At 44.2% G+C, this 21,534-nt stretch overlaps 1 protein-coding gene across 8 annotated transcripts in view; it reads left to right on the top strand.

The window, feature by feature from the left end:
- The window catches only part of LOC147438492 (uncharacterized), a 250,201-nt gene extending 228,957 nt beyond the window's left edge, over positions 1-21,244 (top strand). For 6 of the 8 annotated variants that reach the window (XM_086484591.1, XM_086484590.1, XM_086484593.1 and 3 more), the window contains one exon: positions 20,902-21,244. In XM_086484591.1, the coding sequence (XP_086340717.1) occupies positions 20,902-21,086 (185 nt within the window). In that variant the 3' untranslated portion in view covers positions 21,087-21,244. The remainder of the gene's footprint in view (positions 1-20,901) is intronic. The other 2 variants (XR_015184499.1, XM_086484596.1) reach the window with 2 other exon arrangements.
- The last annotated feature ends 290 nt before the right edge of the window (positions 21,245-21,534 follow it).

The raw sequence follows: 21,534 nt of genomic DNA, 5'->3' as shown, positions 1-21,534 counted from the left end.
AAACTTACTAAAATTTGAAAAAGAAGGTTATTGTGGGGGCTATGACCTTCTTTGAAACGGAGTTACCAGCAAAACTTACTAAAATTTGAAAAAGAAGGTAAAAAGTTTGTGGGGGCTATGACCTTCTTTGAATATTTTGTGGGGGCTATGACCTTCTTTGAAACGGAGTTACCAGCAAAACTTACTAAAATTTGAAAAAGAAGGTAAAAAGTTTGTTATACAGGGTGAGCATGATGTATTGAATAGTCCTTTGTTATGTTCTCTTGAGTTGCAAAAGCTTGTAAATAAAAGTTCTTGTGATGTATATATGCTTTGGTGTCGATGTGTTGTAACTAAGGACTTTGATGTAGAAATGAAAGATCAAGTTTCTTACTCGTTTTTATCTTGTAATGATTATGAAAGTGATTTGAAAGTCTTGTTAGAGGAATTTAAAGATGTTGTTCTTGTTGATTTTCCAACAGGTTTGCCTCCTGAAAGAGGTGAAGTAGATCATGCTATTGATTTAGTTGAAGATGCAAATTCTGTCTGTAAACCACCTTATAGATTAGGCCAAGCACAACACTTAGAAGTAGAAAGGCAATTGCAAGACTATATAGATAAAGGTTACATTAAAACCAAAAATTCTCCATGGGCTTCGCCAATTTTACTGGTAAAGAAAAAAGATGGTTCTATGTGACTTTGTGTTGATTATAGAGCACTAAATAATCTCACAATCAAGAACAGGTTCCCTATGCCTAGAATGGAAGATCTTTTTTATTAGTTAGAGGGAGCCAAGTATTTTACTAAGATTGACTTACGGTCTGGCTATCATCAAGTTAAAATAAGGGTTGAAGATATTGAAAGAACAGCTTTTAGGACTAGATATGTGCATTATAAGTTTTTGATAATGCCTTTTGGGCTTACCAATGCATCAACTACCTTTATGAAGCTGATGATTAGTGCTCTACGGTCCTATCTAGGCAAATTTGTAGTAGTATTTCTTGATATCATCCTCATCTATAGTTGTACTCGAGAGGAGCATTTAGAACACCTTAGAAAAGTATTCCAATTGCTCAGAGAAAACTCTCTTTATGCAAAGGAATCCAAATGTGAATTCTTTTGCTGAAGAGGTGAAGTATCTTGGTTATATCACTTCTAAAGATGGAATCAGGATGGATCCCGAGAAAGTTCAAGCTATTTTACCATGGCCTAAACCTAAGAACCTTGAAGAGAAGTAGATCTACTTAGGAATGTCTAGATTTTATCGTAGAGGATTACGCTCTCAGTATATGAGAGTGAGTTGTATGCTATTGTACATGCATTGAAAAAATGGAACCCCTAAATTACTCAATATATGAGACGGAGTTGTATGCTATTGTACATGTATTGAAAAAATGGAAGCACTATTTATATGGTGCTAAAGTTATTATAGTGTTTGATTAGGAAAGCATTAAATGGCTTTCTAATCAAACAGAATTGAAGGATCGTAGGCCAAATGTGCTGAACTTTTACAAGAGTTCGATTAGGTATCACAAAGGGAAATATAATGTGGTAGAAAATTCCCTTAGCAGGATGCCTATGATAAATGAATTGAGTTTCACTCGATTCAATATGAATCATTAAGAGGGAAATGTAAGGTTGATCCTGCATATTCCAAGATATGGGAAGCCATTCAAAAAGGGGATCGAGGACAAGAGGTTTCCAATGAGAATGAAGCATCGACGGGTGCTTTAGAAGGATTTAGGTGGAAGAATTTTTCCATAGATGATGGCTATCTTCTCCACAAAGGTAGGGTATGTGTCCCAAAGATGAGAAAATTAGGTGTCGGATACTCTATGAGTGTCATGATAGTCCAAGTGCGGGACGTGTAAACAAGACTCGTAGTCTTGTTAAAAGGCAATTTTATTGGTTTGGAATGTATAAGGACGTCCTAGAATATGTGGTTGAATGTAATAAATGTCAGATCAATAAAGTTGAAAGTCTTAAGATGGGAGAACTACTCCATCCATTAGACATTCCTTTAGGGAAATGGGAGAGTATCTCCATGGACTTTGTAATTGGATTACCTAGAACACAGAGGGGGCACAAATAGATTAACCAAAATGGCTAGGTTTATTCCAACCAAATCTGATGTTTAAACTCCCGAATTGGCTAGATTATTTGTAGAAAATCCCTATCGACTATATGTTTTACTAGTAGACATTGTGTCAAATAGAGACAGGAAGTTAAATAGCATTTTTGGAGAGTTGTTTTTAAGAGGTTGGAAAGCAAACTAAGCATGAGCACAGCTGAGCATCGTCAAACGGATGGTCAAACTAAAAGGGTTAATCAAATCCTAGAAGATATGCTGCGAGCATATGTTAGTAAACAGAAACTAACCGGGAAGAGTACTTGCCTATAGTAGAGTTTTCATATAATAGTGCCAAGCACTCTTCCATTGGATATAGTCCATTCATGTTAATGTATGGGTTTCAGCCTAGAGCTCCTTATGCAGTAGGACTACAAAAGGAAAAGGTTCAAGCAGCGAAAGATTTTTCTTGAAGATATGAATGTTGAGGAAGGGGAGCAAGTTTATTTAAAAGTGCTTAAAAAGTCTGAAACCATAAAGACGGGACCATGTCCAAAATTATCGCCAAGGTATTGTGTACCTTGCACAATACTAAAGAAAGTTGGAGAGATGGCTTACAAACTCCAATTACAAGAGACAAGTGGCATACATCCAGTATTCCACGTTAGCAGACTCAAAAAGAAGTTGGGTCAATCTAATAATCTTATTCAAGATGATCAGATAGTGGAACTCATAGATACTCAATCTCTTCCACATGAACCGGAGAAAATACTAGACACTAGAGAAAAAAGAACTAGAAATACAATTTGAAAAGAGTGTTGTAGCAGGGCTACAGTGTCAGTGGCACGAACGGGCAGTTAGTCACAGTTGGTCAAGGTCCACACTAGACGGACTCTCTTGCCGAGTCTGTGACATGTGGCAGGGATACGGGCGATGGTCCAATCGACACCGTGGCCAGCGCACCACCACCACAGTTTAGAGATAGGTTTAGCTGGATTAGATATTGGTGAGCCGTTGGTGGCTCTTTATGTTGTATATATCCATAGTTGTTTGGGTATATAGAGGATCTCCTTTTGTGTGGTCCATCGTCTAGGGTCCATTATCTTCAGTTACACACAGCACGCCTGCACCATCTCTGCACAGTTGAGCCTCGACACCCCCACTGTACCTATGAGATCTGGGCTGGAGCTGAGTGAGATGCCATGCTAGAGTCTATATCGGTTTCTTTGAGTTTGTCGATGTTCATGCTGTTCATGTTCATGTTCTGCTGAGTTGTATTGTTGTTGCTTTGTTTTTCTTTGTCTTCTGTGTTCGCATTCTGTGGAGTGAGAATATCACGCACATTGCATTGAGGAGCAACCACTATAGAGGGCACGACACATTATCTCCGCTACAGGTGCTCTCATTTTTGGCGATCACGGTGGGACCTCAACTGAAGTTTCACTCCACTGTGCCTACAAGTCGAGGAGCTAGCTTGTTTAAGCTCTCGTCTGTGTTTGTCTGGAGTAGAGTAGTCCAACGTGGTCTGTCCAGCTCAAGACTAGACCAGCTAGTCTCATCGCTTGTCTTCATCTAAGTCTCTCGTCCTAGTCTAGTAGTCTCTAGGCTGGGTCTAGTCTCTCTCGTCCAGGTCTAGCCAGGAGTAGGCTGGGTCTAGTCCTCTCTCATCCAGGTCTAGCCAGGAGGTCTAGTCACTGGCCCTGGTCTAGAGGAGTCTGGACCAGTGTGAGGTAAAGGTCTTCGTTCGTCCTCAAAGCTTGGGTGGGTTTTTGGTTACTGCATGACACACACAAGGCAGTCAAAAGAGCGACAAAGCCCACTACTAAGCCCCTTGAAGTACTACCACAGGAAGCGTCAACCCTTCATGCCAAGCCGAAGTCCACCAGCCACATTACCCCTACCTTCTCCCTCAACCAGTTCTACACCTCCCCAATCATCCCCATTAATAAACTTCTCACCCACTATGTTACAGCAAGCTCCAGTGCAACAAGCTCCTGCACAGACAGCCATGGAAGAACTCACAAGTGTTCTAGCTAGGGTAAATATTAAGTTTCCGACTTTCAAAGGTCTCTCCACAGAAGACCTTGATGACCATGCCCGGAGGTTTGTTTCTCTCTGCAGAGGTCGTGGCCTCAACCGAGAAGATGCCTACTTGGTACTCTTCCCATCTACCTTGGATGGATTAGCAGACAAGTGGTACAGTCAGTTTGCAGAGCACCACTTTACTACTTGGGCTACATTAAGACAACGATTTTGTGAAGCTTTTAGACCAGGCGATTTCCAAGAAAAGGTTCTGGATGAGTTGGCCAACCTACTACTTCAGCCCAAAGAAACTTTTGCAGAACTCATGACCCGAACAAAGTCTTTGGTCGCCGAGCTTCCTCAGCCACCTGGTAGTTCATGGTCAAGAAATGGGTAGAGAAGGCTCTTCCAAAGACTTCTCAGCAAAAACTGAGAGAGAATCTCCGACCTGATGCCACCTTGGAGGAGTTTGTTGCGGATGTTACTAGGATGTTGGTTGGGGCAAGGAAGCTATTACCGACTCTTCTCAGGTAGAGACTGCCTTTGTACTCTTGGAGAGTCCATTTGACCCTTTGACTTCTCTACGTAGGGAACTTAAAGCCCTAAAACTACAACAGCTCTTCAAGAGGAGAAATCAGTCTCTTATAGACAGGAGAAACCCCCACATCACAAGGCTTTGGATCAAATCAAGAGAGAGCTAGAAGAGCTTAGGTCTCAGCAGGAGACCAAGGCTATGGAATGGTGCAACTCATGCCGCTCTCCAGAACACCCTCCACAGGACTGTCCCCTTCGTGCTTATTTCCACTTCTGCGAAAAGTCTGGACATGAAGGCAAGGATTGCTACTATATCAAGGGATTGCGGCAAATACAACAAAGTCTCGGTCCTTCTCTCCAACAGGGGCTAGCACCAACATCCAATATGGTTTCCTCCTATGGCCATCCAAATTACATGCCACCTTTGCTCAATACCCCTACTATCCAAGGTATGTCAAGTACTTTTCCGTCTTAAAGTTTTTATACCCATGCTGCCTCAGCCCCTCAGAGTTTCTACACATCAGCCTCCAACTCCATGCAACAAGAGCAGAGACCACCTCGTTCCCCGTTTCGTCCATCAAATCGGCCCATCTTATGCTACAGATATGGAGAATATGGGCATTACCAAAGCAAGTGTCCTTTACTTGAAGGGTCTCCTCCTTGTCGTCATTGTCCGGAGTTTAAGGACCAGTACAGTAAGGATTCTCCCAAACCAACTCAGAATAAACAAGAATTCACATTCCCAAAGATCAATCTGATCGCAGTGAACACCATCCCTCAGCCATCACCTGCTACTCATACGGTTAGGCCACAACAAGTGGGAGAGCCCGCTGGCATCCTCACTCGGGCACAAAGAGCAACTCTTGGTCTCAGCTTGCCAACAGGTCCATCTCGTCCATCTCCACTTTCACAACCTGACCCAACTGACGAGCCTTTCATTGGTGCTAAGAGCAGGCCTGTCTCTATGCTATCAGACATTGATGGAGCCTTCTTGGAAGTAGTGGTTGACTTGCAACAAGTCAAAGTTCTAGAGGAATCCCAGATCGCAGAAGCTAAACCCACAGCGGAAGCAATCTTGAAGAACACCTTTCAGAAACTATCCCTTTACGATATGCTCCGGCTTGATGCAACCCTCAGAAGTGACACTCTCTCAGTCATTCAGGCTTTGTACCCAGGTGCAGGGCCTAGTGAAAGGCACCTCCCTGTATAGCCCTCAGAGTCTTATATGATTTCCTATCCAGCAGCACCTCTCACCGGTTTCAAAAGTCCTCGTCTCACTATATCTATTCTTTTGATGAAGACCTGCTACAGTGGTTGGAAGCTACCACATAGATGCCATGCTATGTGGTCTCTATTCAAGCCTCACCTGTGGATACACTCTCTCTATCGGATCCTCAGGCTGACACCAGTGACCCAAGTAGTACAAAAGAAACTGTGTCAGTCCTAGAAGCAAGTGGGTTAGTCCCTGATGACCATGATTCAAGTGTTTCTTTGATGGAGGTCGTCGGCCTTGGTGAACCTAAAACACATCACCGAAGGGGAAAGAAATCTCCTCTGCATGAATTGGCCAACGTTCCACCTCTTCCTTTAACATCCCCCGGGTCTGGCACCCCGCCTACTCAAAAGCCCTTTGCTGTGTCTGAAGACTAACCCTTCGAGGAGCTTCCACCAGGATGGTTACAAGAGGAGTATGCAGAGTTTCCAATCGATCAAACACCAGCCCAGAATGTCTCGAAGCTCCAAGAGGCAGCTCACTCTTCATCTTCTAAGACGCCCTCTGTTGCTAAATTGGCCTTATCTTACAGAAAAATAATTCTAAATGAATTATTGGATTTATAAGTGAGAGGGCTTTTCTCACTCGAGACATCCGAGTACAGAGTATTCCTAGTGCGTCATTCAAAGTAATGACGGGAGCACTGAGAACGGGAATATCTGTAAGGCCACCAGGAACGGGTACTTCTGATGCGTCACATCGGATGGGTGACAGGGAGCATCGGAAAGAAGTATCCGACCATCCGGGAACGGACATCTCTGATGCGTCATAGGATGGGTGACATAGAGCATTGTGAAGGAGATTGTACCGTAAGTTCGGTAGGAAAGGACTAGGTGATGGGTATTCCTGATGCGTCACAAGGTGGGTGACGGGTGCATCGGAAAGGGAATATCCATAGTCGGGAGGAAATTCCGAACTGTGTTAGAATTGTGCACAAGGAAAAGCAAGCACTTGAATGAAGATGGGTTCAGAGGAAACTTTGAGGAAAAACAGATGCTTTCTGAGAAAGCGGGATTGCTTTTCGGGAAAGCAGATGCTTTCCCGCAAGGAAGTTTATGTTTGCATTGCAATTGTGCGTGTGATTGCATCCAGGGACACCTGGGAAGTGCTGTGAAAGCATTGTTTTTAACTTATAAGCTTTTATTGAGGTTTTTGGCAGGTTCAGACTATTTTTTTTAATACGCCGGCCGCCCATTTATTAAGTGGGCAGCCATCTTATAAATAAGGCAACAGATCAGCCAGCGTTTTCTCTCTCTTTTTCTGGCAGAACGGAAAAAAAAAAAAAAATTAAAAATTAAAAAAAAAAAAAACGGCCGCCATCTCTACGCGAGTAGCTATTCTTGCCCGTGGCTAGGAGCTATAAAAGCATCACATGCCCTCACTCAAAGGGGAGGACCAATCTTTGCAAGGAGGAGATGCTACTACAGATTTCAGCCGTAAAGAAGACGTTGTAGGTAATGCCCATGGCTGCCCCAAGGGTACCAGATGTCGCCAAGACCCAGTGCGCGAGTTCCCTTGCGAAGAAGTGCCTACGAAGCGTGTTTCCATCGCGACAAGTTGCTGTTTTTCTCTGTTTTCAGCCCATAAACGTCGTAGACGGGGCTGATTTACGAGAAGGAACCCGAGAACACACCTCTTTTGTGTGTAGGATTGGAAGAGAGGATTTTCTATGGAGAGATCTCTTCCGAGGAATTGCTTTTCGAGAATCAAGTTGCGTTTCGAGCGTCGAGACTTTGAAGGTAACGATTTTCATGTTCTGATCTTTGAGTATTTGATTGCAGGTGTACTTCCTCTTCGTGAGGGAGTAGGAGCAGAGGAAGGCAGGAGCCTCTGTAGGAGAAAAGCGCGCTGAGGAACTAGAGCTAGATCAGCCCAAGGGTTTCGTACCCGAGTTTGGGAAGTAGATCCACGGATCGGAGAGAGGTAGTCTCTCAAGTTGTGATCCGGAAGTTGGGATTCCCAAGTAAGGACTTCGTGTCCGGGAAAGCAGAGTTGTTCTGCGGGAAGAGGACTCTGGAAAGAGAGTTGCAGGGATGCCATGCCCTGAGTCTGGAAGGTGAGATCCAGAGGCGAGAACCTTGATTCTCGAGGAATTGGAATAAGGAACGGAAGTTCCTTGGAATAGGGTTTTGCCCTAGGAATCGGAAGCTGAGGCTTCTGGGAAACCATCAAGTCTTATTCTAGAACGAATGTGGTAATACGTTCGGTTCAAGTGCTTGTATAGACTTCTCCTCAGTAATAAAGATACTATTACGGGGGGAGATTAGCCCATCTTCTGGTCCCCAGAACTGTGTCGATCTTCTCACTCTCTATCTCTCTCTCTATTTATTTCTCTCTGTATCCTCTGGCTTGAGTAATAAGTGATAAATCCTATTTATCCGAATGTATTTTATATTGTTATGCGCTCCTGTTTGTGACAGTGGTATCAGAGCATGGTCTCCTCTCTTTCTCTATAAAGAGGACGACTCTGGGAAGATGCTGGGAAGAAGCCATGACAAGCCAAGAGAGAAGTAAGCATGCGGAACCCTAAGTCCTGCAAGGAAAAGCTCGCAGAGTTGGAAAAAAAAAAAATCTCTTTGCAAGAAGTCGACACAAGGCTTGGGATTCTTTGAAGGCCACAAGAGCATGATGCTCAAGAACCTAGAGAATCCAAGGAGCGGAATGCTCGAGATTCTTTAGAATCCAGAAAATATCCATGAACGTGAATCCAGAACTATAGCCATGAAATCCCATCATTCCGGGAAGGATATGAAGAAGGTCTCTAGACCTAGGAACACTTCCAATCAAGTTTGATACTTTTGACGGAAGGGAAGATGCCCCGAAAGCTACCGCATTGATTCGACAAGTTTGAAGTTGCCTTTGCAAACGGCAATTTCTGAAAAAGCGTTGAAGATGAGGCATGTGATTAAACACCTCAAGGGGATTGCAAGTACTTGGTGGTATACCAAAGCTCTGCAAGGAACTTACAACAAGACTTGGATTCAATTCAAGGCTGAATTTTTTGACAAATTTTTTTCCTCTATGCTTTGAAGAAGGCATCCAAGAAGATTGGGATCGGTATGCCCAACAGGAACACGAGTGAGTCAAAGCAAGTAGTGGTTCACTCTTGCCAAGGTAGCTCCATTCTTGATCCTCTCTGAGAAAGGAAAGATGAACAAATTTAACGAAGGAATTTTGCCCGAATTTGTAAACCCATCTGCAAGATACTTTGCAGGAGATGGTGGAGTCAGCAATACAAAGCTGAAAGTGTACACCTTAGTGTACATACAATCCAATCCCCGTGGTGGGACGGGAAACATTGAATACAGAAAGTTTGGAGTAAGGGAATTAAATCTAACTCCTGAGTTCTTGAATAGAAGACCCTTGAACTTTAAGTGAGAGGGCAGGTTTTTAATCAAAGTTACATCTTTGAGGAAATCATAAAGTGCATTATGCTTGTTTGCTCTTTTGCACGAGGTACGGTTGTGTCAACCAGGACAATCACTCTCGAGTGTTTATGAGAGTAAGGTTGAGTCAGAACATTGTTTATACGATGAACTGCTTTGCTTAACCATCCGGAAGGTCCATGATTGATCTGGTATCCGATAGTTCTCCAACAAATTACCTGCTATTGCGGGTAGGAAATTATGAAGGAACCGTTCTGAGTTTTCAAGCAAAGAAAAGCTTTCATGAAGCTTGAGTACTCTTTAAGCCCACACCCCCTACCCGGTAAGGGAAGATATGGTAGTGCTTTTTGCACAAGTGAATGAACACTCTCTTTACGAGGGAAGGAACAAGCGACGACTACGTCCTGTGCTTGAGGAATCCAAGGATTAAAATCCTAGATTATTTGATGAGCGGGTTTTGCTCTAAGATCGAGCCAAGTGATCGTCAAGTTGAGCATCTTCGCTCTAAGGATCTTACGAAGGGAAGGTAATTTCCCAGGTTCACCAAAACTCTAACACAGCTTAAGAATTATGTACACCTTTGGGTACATGGATAACACACAAAGATACAGACCTATGCCAAGGTGGGTCATCTACCAGTTGAATTTTTTTTCTGCTAAACGGAATGAGATGAACCAACTTCCTTTTCAGGAACTCGACGGGAGTTTGGTATACTCTCTTGAGCGCCTTTTTATGCGCAAGGATATTCCGACACGAGAATCTCTATTTGAGATGTGTTCGGTAGAAGGATTCTCTACGGAGAAGTGCTTTTACCATTATAGTAGCAACTTTTGGTTGCGGTATGTGTTTCTCCATGAGAAGGTCAAGTAGCATTTACACGCTGCTGGAATAAATTCGAACTATTATGTTCGTAAGAATATAGTTCGCCAACCGTTTCAAAATGGTAAGAATTACATATGGGAGAACATCCCTGAGATTCAAAGAGGGTTCGCTCTATTGTGAACCGGGTTTGAACGTACGTTCAGAAAATGCTATGGCTAGAATCCTATGTGCCTGAGATTTTGCAAGTTGTCATTGATGCTTGCAAGGTGAATCATTTTTTATGATTTTGCAAGAAAGAGACGCTAATGGGCGTCGGGAAAACACTGCTAGTGGTAATAACTCGCAGCAGAATAAGATTGGAAGGAAGTGCCGCCGTGCACAAGGAATCTTCGGATTGGAACCGTCCGCCTACGTTGAGCGACGGCCCGGGACAAGAACCTTCTTTAAGGTGATCGTAGACTTTGTTTGTGAAGGAAGATATCGAGATTAATACTCATGATTTGGGCATTCCTTATGTGGGAGGACACAAGAGGTTTAATACCCTCTCGACTAACAGCGCAAGATTATGCGCAAGGACAGATACCTAGATTGATTTCTAGGAGGATTATTCTTCTCGGGATTCAGAAGGTGGAATTGAGTTAACAGAGTCTCGGATGAGGAAACTTCCGATCTGTTGGAAAGACGCGAATGACGAGTTCTTACATGGCTCGTAAGTTTGATAATTGGTGAAGGATATCCTCGAGGTACTAGAGGAAAGACATGAACCGGTAAGGTAAGTATTAAATCATTGAATTATTGAATTTTTGAATTTTTGTTTAAATTAATTTTAAAGTTCTCTTTTGAGAAAGAACTAGCTCAACTCACCATTGAGCAAGATTTGGAATCTTTCCGGTTTCTCCCCGGCAGTTCAGTTGGACCTCTACAGTTGAGGACAATTGTTTATAAGTGAGAGGGATGTTGCTAAATTGGCTTTATCTTACAGAAAAATAATTCTAAATGAATTATTGGATTTATAAGTGAGAGGGCTTTTCTCACTGGAGACATCCGAGTACAGAGTATTCCTAGTGCGTCATTCAAAGTAATGACGGGAGCACTGAAAACAGGAATATCTGTAAGGCCACCAGGAACGGGTACTTCTGATGCGTCACATCGGATGGGTGACAGGGAGTATCGGAAAGAAGTATCCGACCATCCGGGAACGGACATCTCTGATGTGTCATAGGATGGGTGACATAGAGCATCGTGAAGGAGATTGTACCGTAAGTTCGGTAGGAAAGGACTAGGTGATGGGTATTCCTGATGCGTCACAAGGTGGGTGACGGGTGCATCGGAAAGGGAATATCCATAGTCAGGAGGAAATTCCGAACTGTGTTAGAATTGTGCACAAGGAAAAGCAAGCACTTGAATGAAGATGGGTTCAGAGGAAACTTTGAGGAAAAACAGATGCTTTCTGAGAAAGCGGGATTGCTTTTCGGGAAAGCAGATGCTTTCCTGCGAGGAAGTTTATATTTGCATTGCAATTGTGCGTGTGATTGCATCCAGGGACGCCTGGGAAGTGCTATGAAAGCATTGTTTTTAACTTATAAGGTTTTATTGAGTTTTTTGGCAGGTTCAGACTATTTTTTTAAATACGCCGGCCGCCCATTTTATAAGTGGGCAGCCATCTGATAAATAAGGCAACAGATCAGCCAGCGTTTTCTCTCTCTTTTTCTGGCAGAACGGGAAAAAAAAATGAAAAAAAAATAAATTTAAATTTAAAAATTAAAAATAAATAAATTTTTAAAAAAAATGCCGCGATCTCTATGCGAGCAGCTATTCGTGACCGTGGCTTGGAGCTATAAAAGCATTACATGCCCTCACTCAAAGGGGAGGACCAATCTTTGCAAGGAGGAGATGCTACTGCAGATTTTAGCCGTAAAGAAGACGTTGCAGGTGATGCCCATGGCTGCCCCAAGTGTACCAGATGTCTCCAAGACCCAGTGCGCGAGTTCCCTCGCGAAGAAGTGCCTACGAAGCGTGTTTCCATCGCGACAAGTTGCTGTTTTTCTCTGTTTTCAGCCCATAAACGTCGTAGACGGGGCTGATTTACGAGAAGGAACCCGAGAACACACCTCTTTTGTGTGTAGGATTGGAAGAGAGGATTTTCTATGGAGAGATCTCTTCCGAGGAATTGCTTTTCGAGAATCGAGTTGCGTTTCGAGCGTCGAGACTTTAAAGGTAACGATTTTCATGTTCTGATCTTTGAGTATTTGATTGCAGGTGTACTTCCTCTTCGTGAGGGAGTAGGAGCAGAGGAAGGCACGAGCCTCTGCAGGAGAAAAGCGCTCTGAGGAACTAGAGCTAGATCAGCCCAAGGGTTTCGTACCCGAGTTTGGGAAGTAGATCCACGGATCGGAGAGAGGTAGTCTCTCAAGTTGTGATCCGGAAGTTGGGATTCCCAAGTAAGGACTTCGTGTCCGGGAAAGCAGAGTTGTTCTGCGGGAAGAGGACTCTGGAAAGAGAGTTGCAAGGATGCCATGCCCTGAGTCTGGAAGGTGAGATCCAGAGGCGAGAACCTTGATTCTCGAGGAATTGGAATAAGGAACGGAAGTTCCTTGGAATAGGGTTTTGCCCTAGGAATCGGAAGTTGAGGCTTCTGGGAAACCATCAAGTCTTATTCTAGAACGAACGTGGTAATACGTTCGGTTCAAGTGCTTGTATAGACTTCTCCTCAGTAAAAAAGATACTATTACGGGGAGGGACCAGCCCATCTTCTGGTCCCCAGTACTGTGTCAATCTTCTCACTCTCTATCTCTCTCTCTATTTATTTCTCTCTATATCCTCTGGCTTGAGTAATAAGTGATAAATCCTATTTATCCGAATGTATTTTATATTGTTATGCGCTCCCGTTTGTGACACCCTCTCTAGCTACACCTCCTAACTTCCGGTCAAAGAAGTCAACCTGGGCGACCCTGACAATCCTCAACACATCCTCTTAGCAGCTTGGTTATGGGAGCATCCCGCGCTACTCGATCACGTATTCCCTTTCATGCACTCTTTTAAAGATGTTTTTGCTTGGTCCTACAAGGATTTGGAAGGGATCCCACCAAAATTGAGTGTCCATACTATCCCTCTGGTTGAAGGGGCTAAGCCTGTCAGAGGCCGAGCTTACAAGCTCAACCCAAAGTATGCAGAAGCTGTCAAGTCAGAGTTAGAAAAAATGCAAGAGGCAGGGATCATTGTACCTGTGGAGCACTCTGAGTGGTTATCACCCATGGTGATAGCAGCTAGAAAAAGTCCAATAAAATCCGTGTGTGCATAGATTACCGTGCTCTGAACAAGGTAACTATCCCAGATGGTTTTCCCACACCTTTCACTGAGCTTGTGCTAGAAGATGTAGCAGGGCTTGTATTGTACAGTTTCATGGATGGGTTCAGTGGATACAATCAGTTGGGCATCCATCCAGGTGATCAGATTAAAACGGCTTTCGTGACTCCCTGGGGTATTTTTATCTACACTAGAATGTCGTTTGGGTTGAAAATGCTCCACCTTCCTTCAATCGCACAGTATATCTCATATTTTGTTCCTTGCTCTCATGGATCATCTTCACATCTTCATGGACAATTTTTCAACATTCTCGGGTGCTCAGTGTTCAATCCCAGTAGAGAATCTAGAGGAGCACCTCGCTCGCTCTCTGCTGTCTTTCTCAGGTGCAGAGAGGCACGCCTGAAGCTCAATCTGAACAAATGTCATTTTTTGGTCACTGAAGGTACAATTCTAGGCCATGTAGTGTCTGCTAAAGGTTTAGCACCCGACCCAGAGAAGATAGTAGCAATCTTGAAGTTACCACCTCCAATCAACCCTAAAGGTGTTCAGAGCTTTGTAGGCCACACAGGCTATCATCGCAGGTTTATACGCATGTATGCACAAGTGGCTCAACCACTGACCCAACTCACTAGTGCTATTGTACCCTTCCAATGGTCCAAACCTGAGGCTGAAGCATTTACTTACCTCAAAAAATGCCTCATGAAGCACCTATCCTAGTGGCTTCCAATTGGTCTATTCCTTTTCATGTGTATGCTGATGCCAGTCAACTGGCTGCGGGTGCTATGCTGACTCAGCCTAGTAAGGAGTACAACTTGGATCGCCGTGTTCACTATGCAAGTCGCCTGCTCACCATAGTTACCCGGAACGGGAACGGGGAACAGGAACAGGTAGGAGGAGGGGGGGCCGGAACAGGAACGGGGCTTGAACGGTCAAAGTAAGGATTGAATTACCTCCCTCCTAAACAACCCCATAACCTGCCCTCAAACTACACCAAATATGTTCCCCGAACAACCCCAAAAGCCCACTTTTTTTCCCCAAATGCCTACTTTTGCCCGTTTCGCCATTCCGCCTCGTGTGCCGCCCATTCCGGAACACCTTTCCAGTTACACCCCATTCCGGAACAGCGTTCCGTTCCCATCTCCGTTTCGGGAACGGGACTCGTCTGGAACGCCGTTTCGGAATGTTTCGGCTGTGTTCCCCTTGTTCCCTACAGTGCTACTCACCAAAGCAGAGCGCAACTATAGCACCACAGGAAGGGAAGGTTTGGCTATTGTGTATGCTTTACAAAAATTTTGCCATTATTTATTAGGAGTCCACTTCACATTTATTATTGATCACCATGCCCTGTGCTATCTGCTTAATAAGCCGCAAGTTGCAGGTCGAGTATGGCGATGGCTACTCTTATTTCAAGAGTTTGATTTCGAAGTGGTACTCAGACCCGGCAAACATCATGTCCTTGCTGACCACCTCTCTCTCATTCACACAAGTGAAGAAGCAATAGAGGTTGCAACTGACTTTCTAGATAGCAATCTCTTTAAGGTGGATACCACTCCGGAATGGTACGGCGATGTCTTGCATTTGCTATCTACTGGCCTGTACCCTAAGAATGCGTCTCCACTGCAGAAGAGAAGATTGCTTTTAAAGTCGAGGCCATTTACTCTAATTAGAGGCCAGCTCTACAAGTCCGGACCAGATGGTATTCTGAGACGGTGTGTCTCCCCTCATGAAGTTGAGAATATTCTCGAGGATGCCCACAGTGGTCCCACTGGTGACCATTACCCTGGTCACATCACCACCCTTAAGATTCTACAGAGTGGTCTATGGTGACCCTATGTTTTTCGGGATGCAATTGTCTATGTGAAAGTATGTGATGTGTGTCAGCGTTGTGGACCTAAACCAAGCAAGCAGTCCAAACGTCCTCTGCAGGTCTCTATGGCATGGCTGCCCTTTGAGCGATGGGGCATGGATTTTGTGGATCCAATTGCTCCTCCGGTCCAACCAGGTAACCGAAAGTATCTGCTGGTGGCTACAGATTATGCAACCAAGTGGGTAGAGGTACTGGCGACAACTGATTGCATTGGCAATACTGTAGCCAAGTTTCTGTATGAAAATATTTTGTGCAGGTTTGGATGGTCCTTGGAGATTACCAGTGATAGGGACAGTCACATTGTTAATGAAATGATTTCAACCTTGCTAGCCAACTACAAGATTTTTCATCGTAAGTCTTGTTCGTATTACCATAGAGCAAATGGGTAGGCCGAGAGCACTAATAAGGTTCTGATAGCCCTTCTGCAGAAAGCATGTCATCTACATCCGGCATCTTGGGCTCAAGCAATCCACGGCACTCTTTGGGCTTACCGCACTTCCTTCAAATCCACGACCAATCACACCCCATTTCAGTTAGCCTTTGGTTTGGAAGCAATAGGGCCCTTCGAATTCAACTCAGGATCTTCGCGAGTAGGCAGTCTGCGTGCCAATGGGGGTGTGGGGTTTGCCTCTGTCTCTCGTCTCGTCCTTTTGGAAGAAAGCCGCCGTATGGCTTCTCAGGCTCTTGAAGTAGAGCAACTTCGCCGCAAAGCATGGCATGATCGCCATCTCAGAAAACCAAAAATTATGCAAGGCTCAGTGGTACTACTGTATAAGGCTCGATATCAGAAAAAAGAAAAGAAGTTGGTCCCAGCTTGGCAAGGACCATTCATGGTACAAGAAATTCTACCACAGGGGGCAGTACAATTAATGACTCACGAAGGTGCTTCTCTACCGCTAGTAAATGGCTCCAGAATTAAATGCTACTACCCTTCACCATAATCCATGGTTCAAGTTCCTTCCACTAGTACTTTCCATCCTGTCAGCTCACTTCTATCATTTGCCGTATCCCATTCTTTCTTTACCTTCATCTTTGGGGCACTTTTCAACAATTTTCCTGGTCTAGGTATGTCTTCTTATGACTGTCTTCTTCTGTCCCCGAGTTTTTCAGTGGAATCCTGCTCTTTGTCAAATCAGTGAAGTGTACTCTTTTATAGTTACGGGTTAATTGCATTGTCTATTTATGGGTTATTGAGGTCTCAATCTATCCATATTTATTTGGGTATTTCTCTCTTCTCATGGAGCCTTCTCTAGGCTTTCTCATCCTACCGGCATTGCTGCTTTCCCTCCTTGGTGTCCCTTCTAAATAGAATATGCTAGTTTTTGTATCACTCAGTCTTTTCCCATTCATCTCACATGTGGAATTCAAGAATTGTTGTATGTATCAGCGTGGATGACCTCAGGGGAGAAAGCGTGGATGATAAGGGGCTGTGTGTGAGGCGCCATAGCCAGCCTTTGAGTATCATTCTTGCTCTCCTGCTTGGTTATCCCGAGAGGAGGGAGCTTGGGCCTCTGCTTCAACTTCCTCATCGTCAGAGCTAAAAGGAGTCTTCTAGCCAATAGGAAGAAGATGTGAAAGACAAAAAGAAGAAGGCCAACACTCATGTGCTCAGCCATCAAATCCCTAGGCCTCCTTCCTCCAAAATCCAAACCAGATTCACTTTGAACTTTCATCTGCAGCAGCCTCATCCTTCCCTTCAAGAAGTTTTATCAAGAGATCAACTACAAACGCTAGGTCTGACAGCATTGGCAGAGGCCAATCTCCCTACTGATATCCCCATGGATATGGTGCATGAGGTTCTCAAGCTTTTTCCCATAGTAAGAGGGCACACACTGACGGCTACATGCATTGGTCATGCTTTGGGAATGACAAACTTTCCTTCAGTAAAACCAACTACAAGAACCTACTCACAACTTTCGAAAGATGCGACCATTCAAGCATGCCAGGAGCTACTTAGAGCTGGTCACTCTGACTATGTAAGGAATAAAAAGCTCTGGGCCATTTTCAAGTATTACTTCCTGATCAGATGTGGTCTACCTACTATGTTCTCTCACTGCGATGGCCTATACTGCCTCATCAACACCATCCTGTGTGGCTTTCATCAAATTCTATCTACCTCCTTACAGTCCCGGTCAAAAAGATTCAGAGCTCAGGTGCAATCTGTGCAATCTAGCTTTCAGTGCTTTGCAACTCCTATGTTGGCTTGGGTCATGTTAGCCCCATGGATGCGGATACGGATATGCGGCGTAAAAACTCTAAGGCAAAAGAAAAATCTATTGAACAAACAATGGATCTACCTGAGAAACCGAAGAAAAAGAGGACGAGAGTGGTGGACACAGTAGAATCTCTAGTATCACTGCCAGTATCTGAAAGCCAGCAACTTCGGGTGAAGCAACCTATTCGACGTTCCTCGCATACTCCCACTACTTGTTCGATGGTATGTTCAGGCGCTTCAGATCACACTATGCATGTCACAATTGTGGCTTCTACAGTGTGTCCCTCTCTCGACTGCTACTATTTTCACTCCTACCACAGTGACTAGCTCCCAAGCCCCGGTTGGAGTTTCTTCTTCTCCTATGCCTAGTCCTGTAGCAGCCACTCCACCCGTCTCTACTCCACCAGAGAGGCATGCTCCTAGTCCACCACGAGCGGTGCCACTTGCCAGCCCAATGCCACCACTAAGAGTGCCACTTACCAACGCTCTTCCACCTGACACTATTACGGGATCTTCCACAGTTTCAGACTCTACATCACTTTTTCGTCTATCTGAGGATATATTGCAAGAGTCCAGGCAAGCCATTGCTACCATTGAGCTTGGGGCAGAGCATTTGGCAGATACACACCAGCGTCATGCAGCTACTTACGCAACTATGTAGGGATCTCTGCGAGTTGCTGAGAGCGCCATCGCCGATCGGGATGCTACTATTTTTGCAGTAAAGATTATGTAAAAACATGCGGAATTTCCTGTCTGTCCTATGAAGAGGAACCCTGTTCCCTCGTGTCATTCGTCCTATCAACCATAGTGTAATTCCAAATTTCTATACTCTGTGTCTTCACGAAACCAATCGAGGCTCACTTCTTGAGGAAAAAGTGATTATGTCCCGGCAACGGAACCATGAAGCCGACCCGTATGGTGGTAGACTTTGGCACCAGAAACTTTACTTTAAGCTTTAACACTCAGAGAAACCTTGCAGAAGTAACCTGTAGCAGGAATTAACACTTCAAAGCACACACAGCTCGGAAGCTAGAATGCTCCAAGCAAACGTTGATAACCTGTAGGTCCCAAAAACTGGCGTCCCTTTCAGTATTTCTTTATTCCTTTAGAGGGTAAAGTTACAAACTAGAGTCCTGGGGATCTTCACCTGTATCCAACTAGATTACACCTGTTCTGGCAAAATTTCGGCAGCATAATTGCCCCAAAACTCACCCTGAACAAATCCCACTGCTGGAACTCACTTCCAAGGACTTAAACCCTTTGTTTTCAGCCGAAAAACAGCAATTACAATATTTATTGGTTTTTACCCTGTTTTCAGTCCTAAATAGTCTCGAAATTGTCCTCTAACAATGGGGCACTATTTCCAATGCTTCTGGCATCCATACGGCTACAAAACAGTCCAAAAACAACGCATAACCTGTGCTGAAAATGCACCTGTAAGGTGAGGTTTTCACCCTCACCGATGCTACTTTTGGAGTAGCAGTTAGCTACTCCTGTTCCTGCTCAAAGAGTCTGTTGCCTGGACATAGAAGCATAAGACCACACAATTGTACATAGGTCAAACGAAGGACCCTCTTGTGGGGCATCACATTACTGCACGTAGGGGAGAGAGAGAGCAGTGTAGAGTATGCAGGATATTACTTCTTGCACTACATTGTACATGAGAGGGAAAGTTTGCACACAATAGCTCTTAACCTGTGACAGGTTCTCAATGAAGCATCCCCCCAGCATAAATCGAGCGTCCCCTATTCTACGCTTGACCTGTAATGCATTTGTGAATAAATAGATGCAAAAGGGGAGAGTTCCATGGCTACCAAAACCTGCGTATCGCTGAAAACGAAGCAAAACAGCCTTGTAAACATACATCAAATGGCTTCTAATGCTAAAAATGAGCTCCTTGGTCCTAGGTCAAGTCATGGAAAGCTCAAATATGCAGAGAAATGGCTGAAAATCAGAGTTATCAACCTACAAAATTGCTCCAAAAAGTCAGTTACGAGTTTTGTTCTCCGAGACTTCGTAAATTGGCCAAAAAGTGCCACTTGGCACTCATGCATGCAATTTCCCCGCATTGGGCTTCCCACTTAAAAATCTCAACTAGTGTATTAGTTGACTTTGCAGCAGAGTAATAAAATGTTCCAATGACGCAAATATATTTTGTGGCTCAAAATAGCAGTTCGCTAAATTTTAGGAAATGCTTCCATTGGACTCTCAATGGTCATCTGACCATCTTTCACCACAGGGACCACGTTCAAATGCAATGTAGCCTAGTTCTCGGGTGATTTTCTCTGGGTGACCCCGCCTTGGCACTGTGCCTCGATTGAGTTAATATCCTAGTATCCACCAACTTATTAAGTGCGGCGAGGGGACCTAAGTGACTTTAAACTGAGCCTAGACACCCTTTTACTACTGGAATTCCAGTGCCGACCAACTTCTTATCTGCGGGTGAAACTATTGTTTCACACTGGCCATACAATGTCCGATCATTTGCAACTTCAAAAAGAGGGTCCCAAAAATTAAACAAAAATCATCGGAAAGAAACCAATAACTCAAGTTAGCAATTGCCGCGTCCTCGTGACATGCACTGATCTCAACTCTGATAATCTCACGAGATACGGTGTGCTATTGGCCAGATACGCACATCTTCACACTTGCTTCGGGTGGAGACTGGCAGAGATCGGATTGTCAGCAAAGGCCACGACATGTCCCCGATGTCATACGGAGGCTGAGACAGAGTTGCACTATGCCATTGCCCAGTTTACTATGAGATACGAGGTCGCTTCCCATTGCTTGTTCAGAGAGGGTTTTGGACCGCTTTCTAGAGTCATGGGGTATGAAGACCAGAGATGTCTGGGTCTGTTCTTGCTGGAGCTACCATGACACAGAGAGAACTTGTTGAGAGGAGAGGCTAGCCAGTCTCAGCAACGGATCATAGACTTCTTCTCTAGAGCGGATATTGTGCAGTCAGAGGTGCAGCAACCACGGCGGAGACTACATCAACGGATTCGGGTCACCTTGGCCCGATATGCAAGATGCCCCCCCCCCCACCATCTAGTAGGTAGGGATTTTGGATATTTTGGAGATTTTTTTTCAGCACTCCACTTTTTATCTTTTTGTACCTAGACACACCATGTTGTAACTTTGTGGTCTCATAGGTCATTTTGGCCTTCTGAAGACGTTAATATAGCAGTTCATTTCATTTCTCTCGCGACACTTTGGTCACTTCTACCATGCTTTGTGGAGTGCAAATATGGGGGCCTAGCCGGGATCAGCATAGTAGATTAGGGTGCACATATGACGGATGGAGATCCATGGAGAGACCACTTGTATCCGTGAAAGCCTCAATGCCACATGAGAGAGAGAGAGAGAGAGAGAGAGAGAGAGAGAGAGAGAGAGACTATAAGTTCAAGTTTGAATTTGATTTCTACGCAGTTTCTTATGGGTGCTGCATACTTTTGCCACAACAAAGCCGCTTCTCCAATTCATATATCAGACAAAGCATATATGCAAAACTATCTGAACAACTTATTCACAAGAGCTGGTGTAGCCAAGCCTCTGTACACCACTTACAACGAAAAGAAAGACTACCTGCGCTCCATTCTGATTCAAACAGATAAAGAAAGAGATGTGGTTTCCCCAGAATGAACCACATTTTTTAAGATTTTAAGGGTTTTTTCTCTTTTCAGTTTTTAATGTGAATTTTTTTGCACCTTTTACCGAAAGAAAGATAAAGATGTGCTTTCCCAGAGGATAACAAATGGTCTACTTTTTAGCACCTCTCTCTCTCTCTCTCTCTCTGTGTGTGTGTGTGTGTGTGTGTGTGTGGGGGGGGGGGGGGGGGGGGCACCCCTTCCTATCTGTTTTGAGATGATGTATTATGTGATGGTGCTGATGATGATGATGATGAGTAGGCTTACATACCTACCCACACTCTATGCACCCTCATTTATTAATTTTTTATGCTCCTCAGACATTGTACTAGAATCACGCATGGATGTAACCTTTTATTCTCATTCGTCATTTTGGCCTTTTGAAGAGATTAATATAACATGTCATTTCGTGTGT

This window comes from Adiantum capillus-veneris, chromosome 16 (assembly GCF_014529385.1).
Source record: "Adiantum capillus-veneris isolate H3 chromosome 16, ASM1452938v2, whole genome shotgun sequence".
Classification (NCBI taxonomy): Eukaryota; Viridiplantae; Streptophyta; class Polypodiopsida; order Polypodiales; family Pteridaceae; genus Adiantum; species Adiantum capillus-veneris.
Note: the sequence above shows the minus strand (reverse complement) of the source record. Positions and strands in the feature narration are given on the sequence as shown.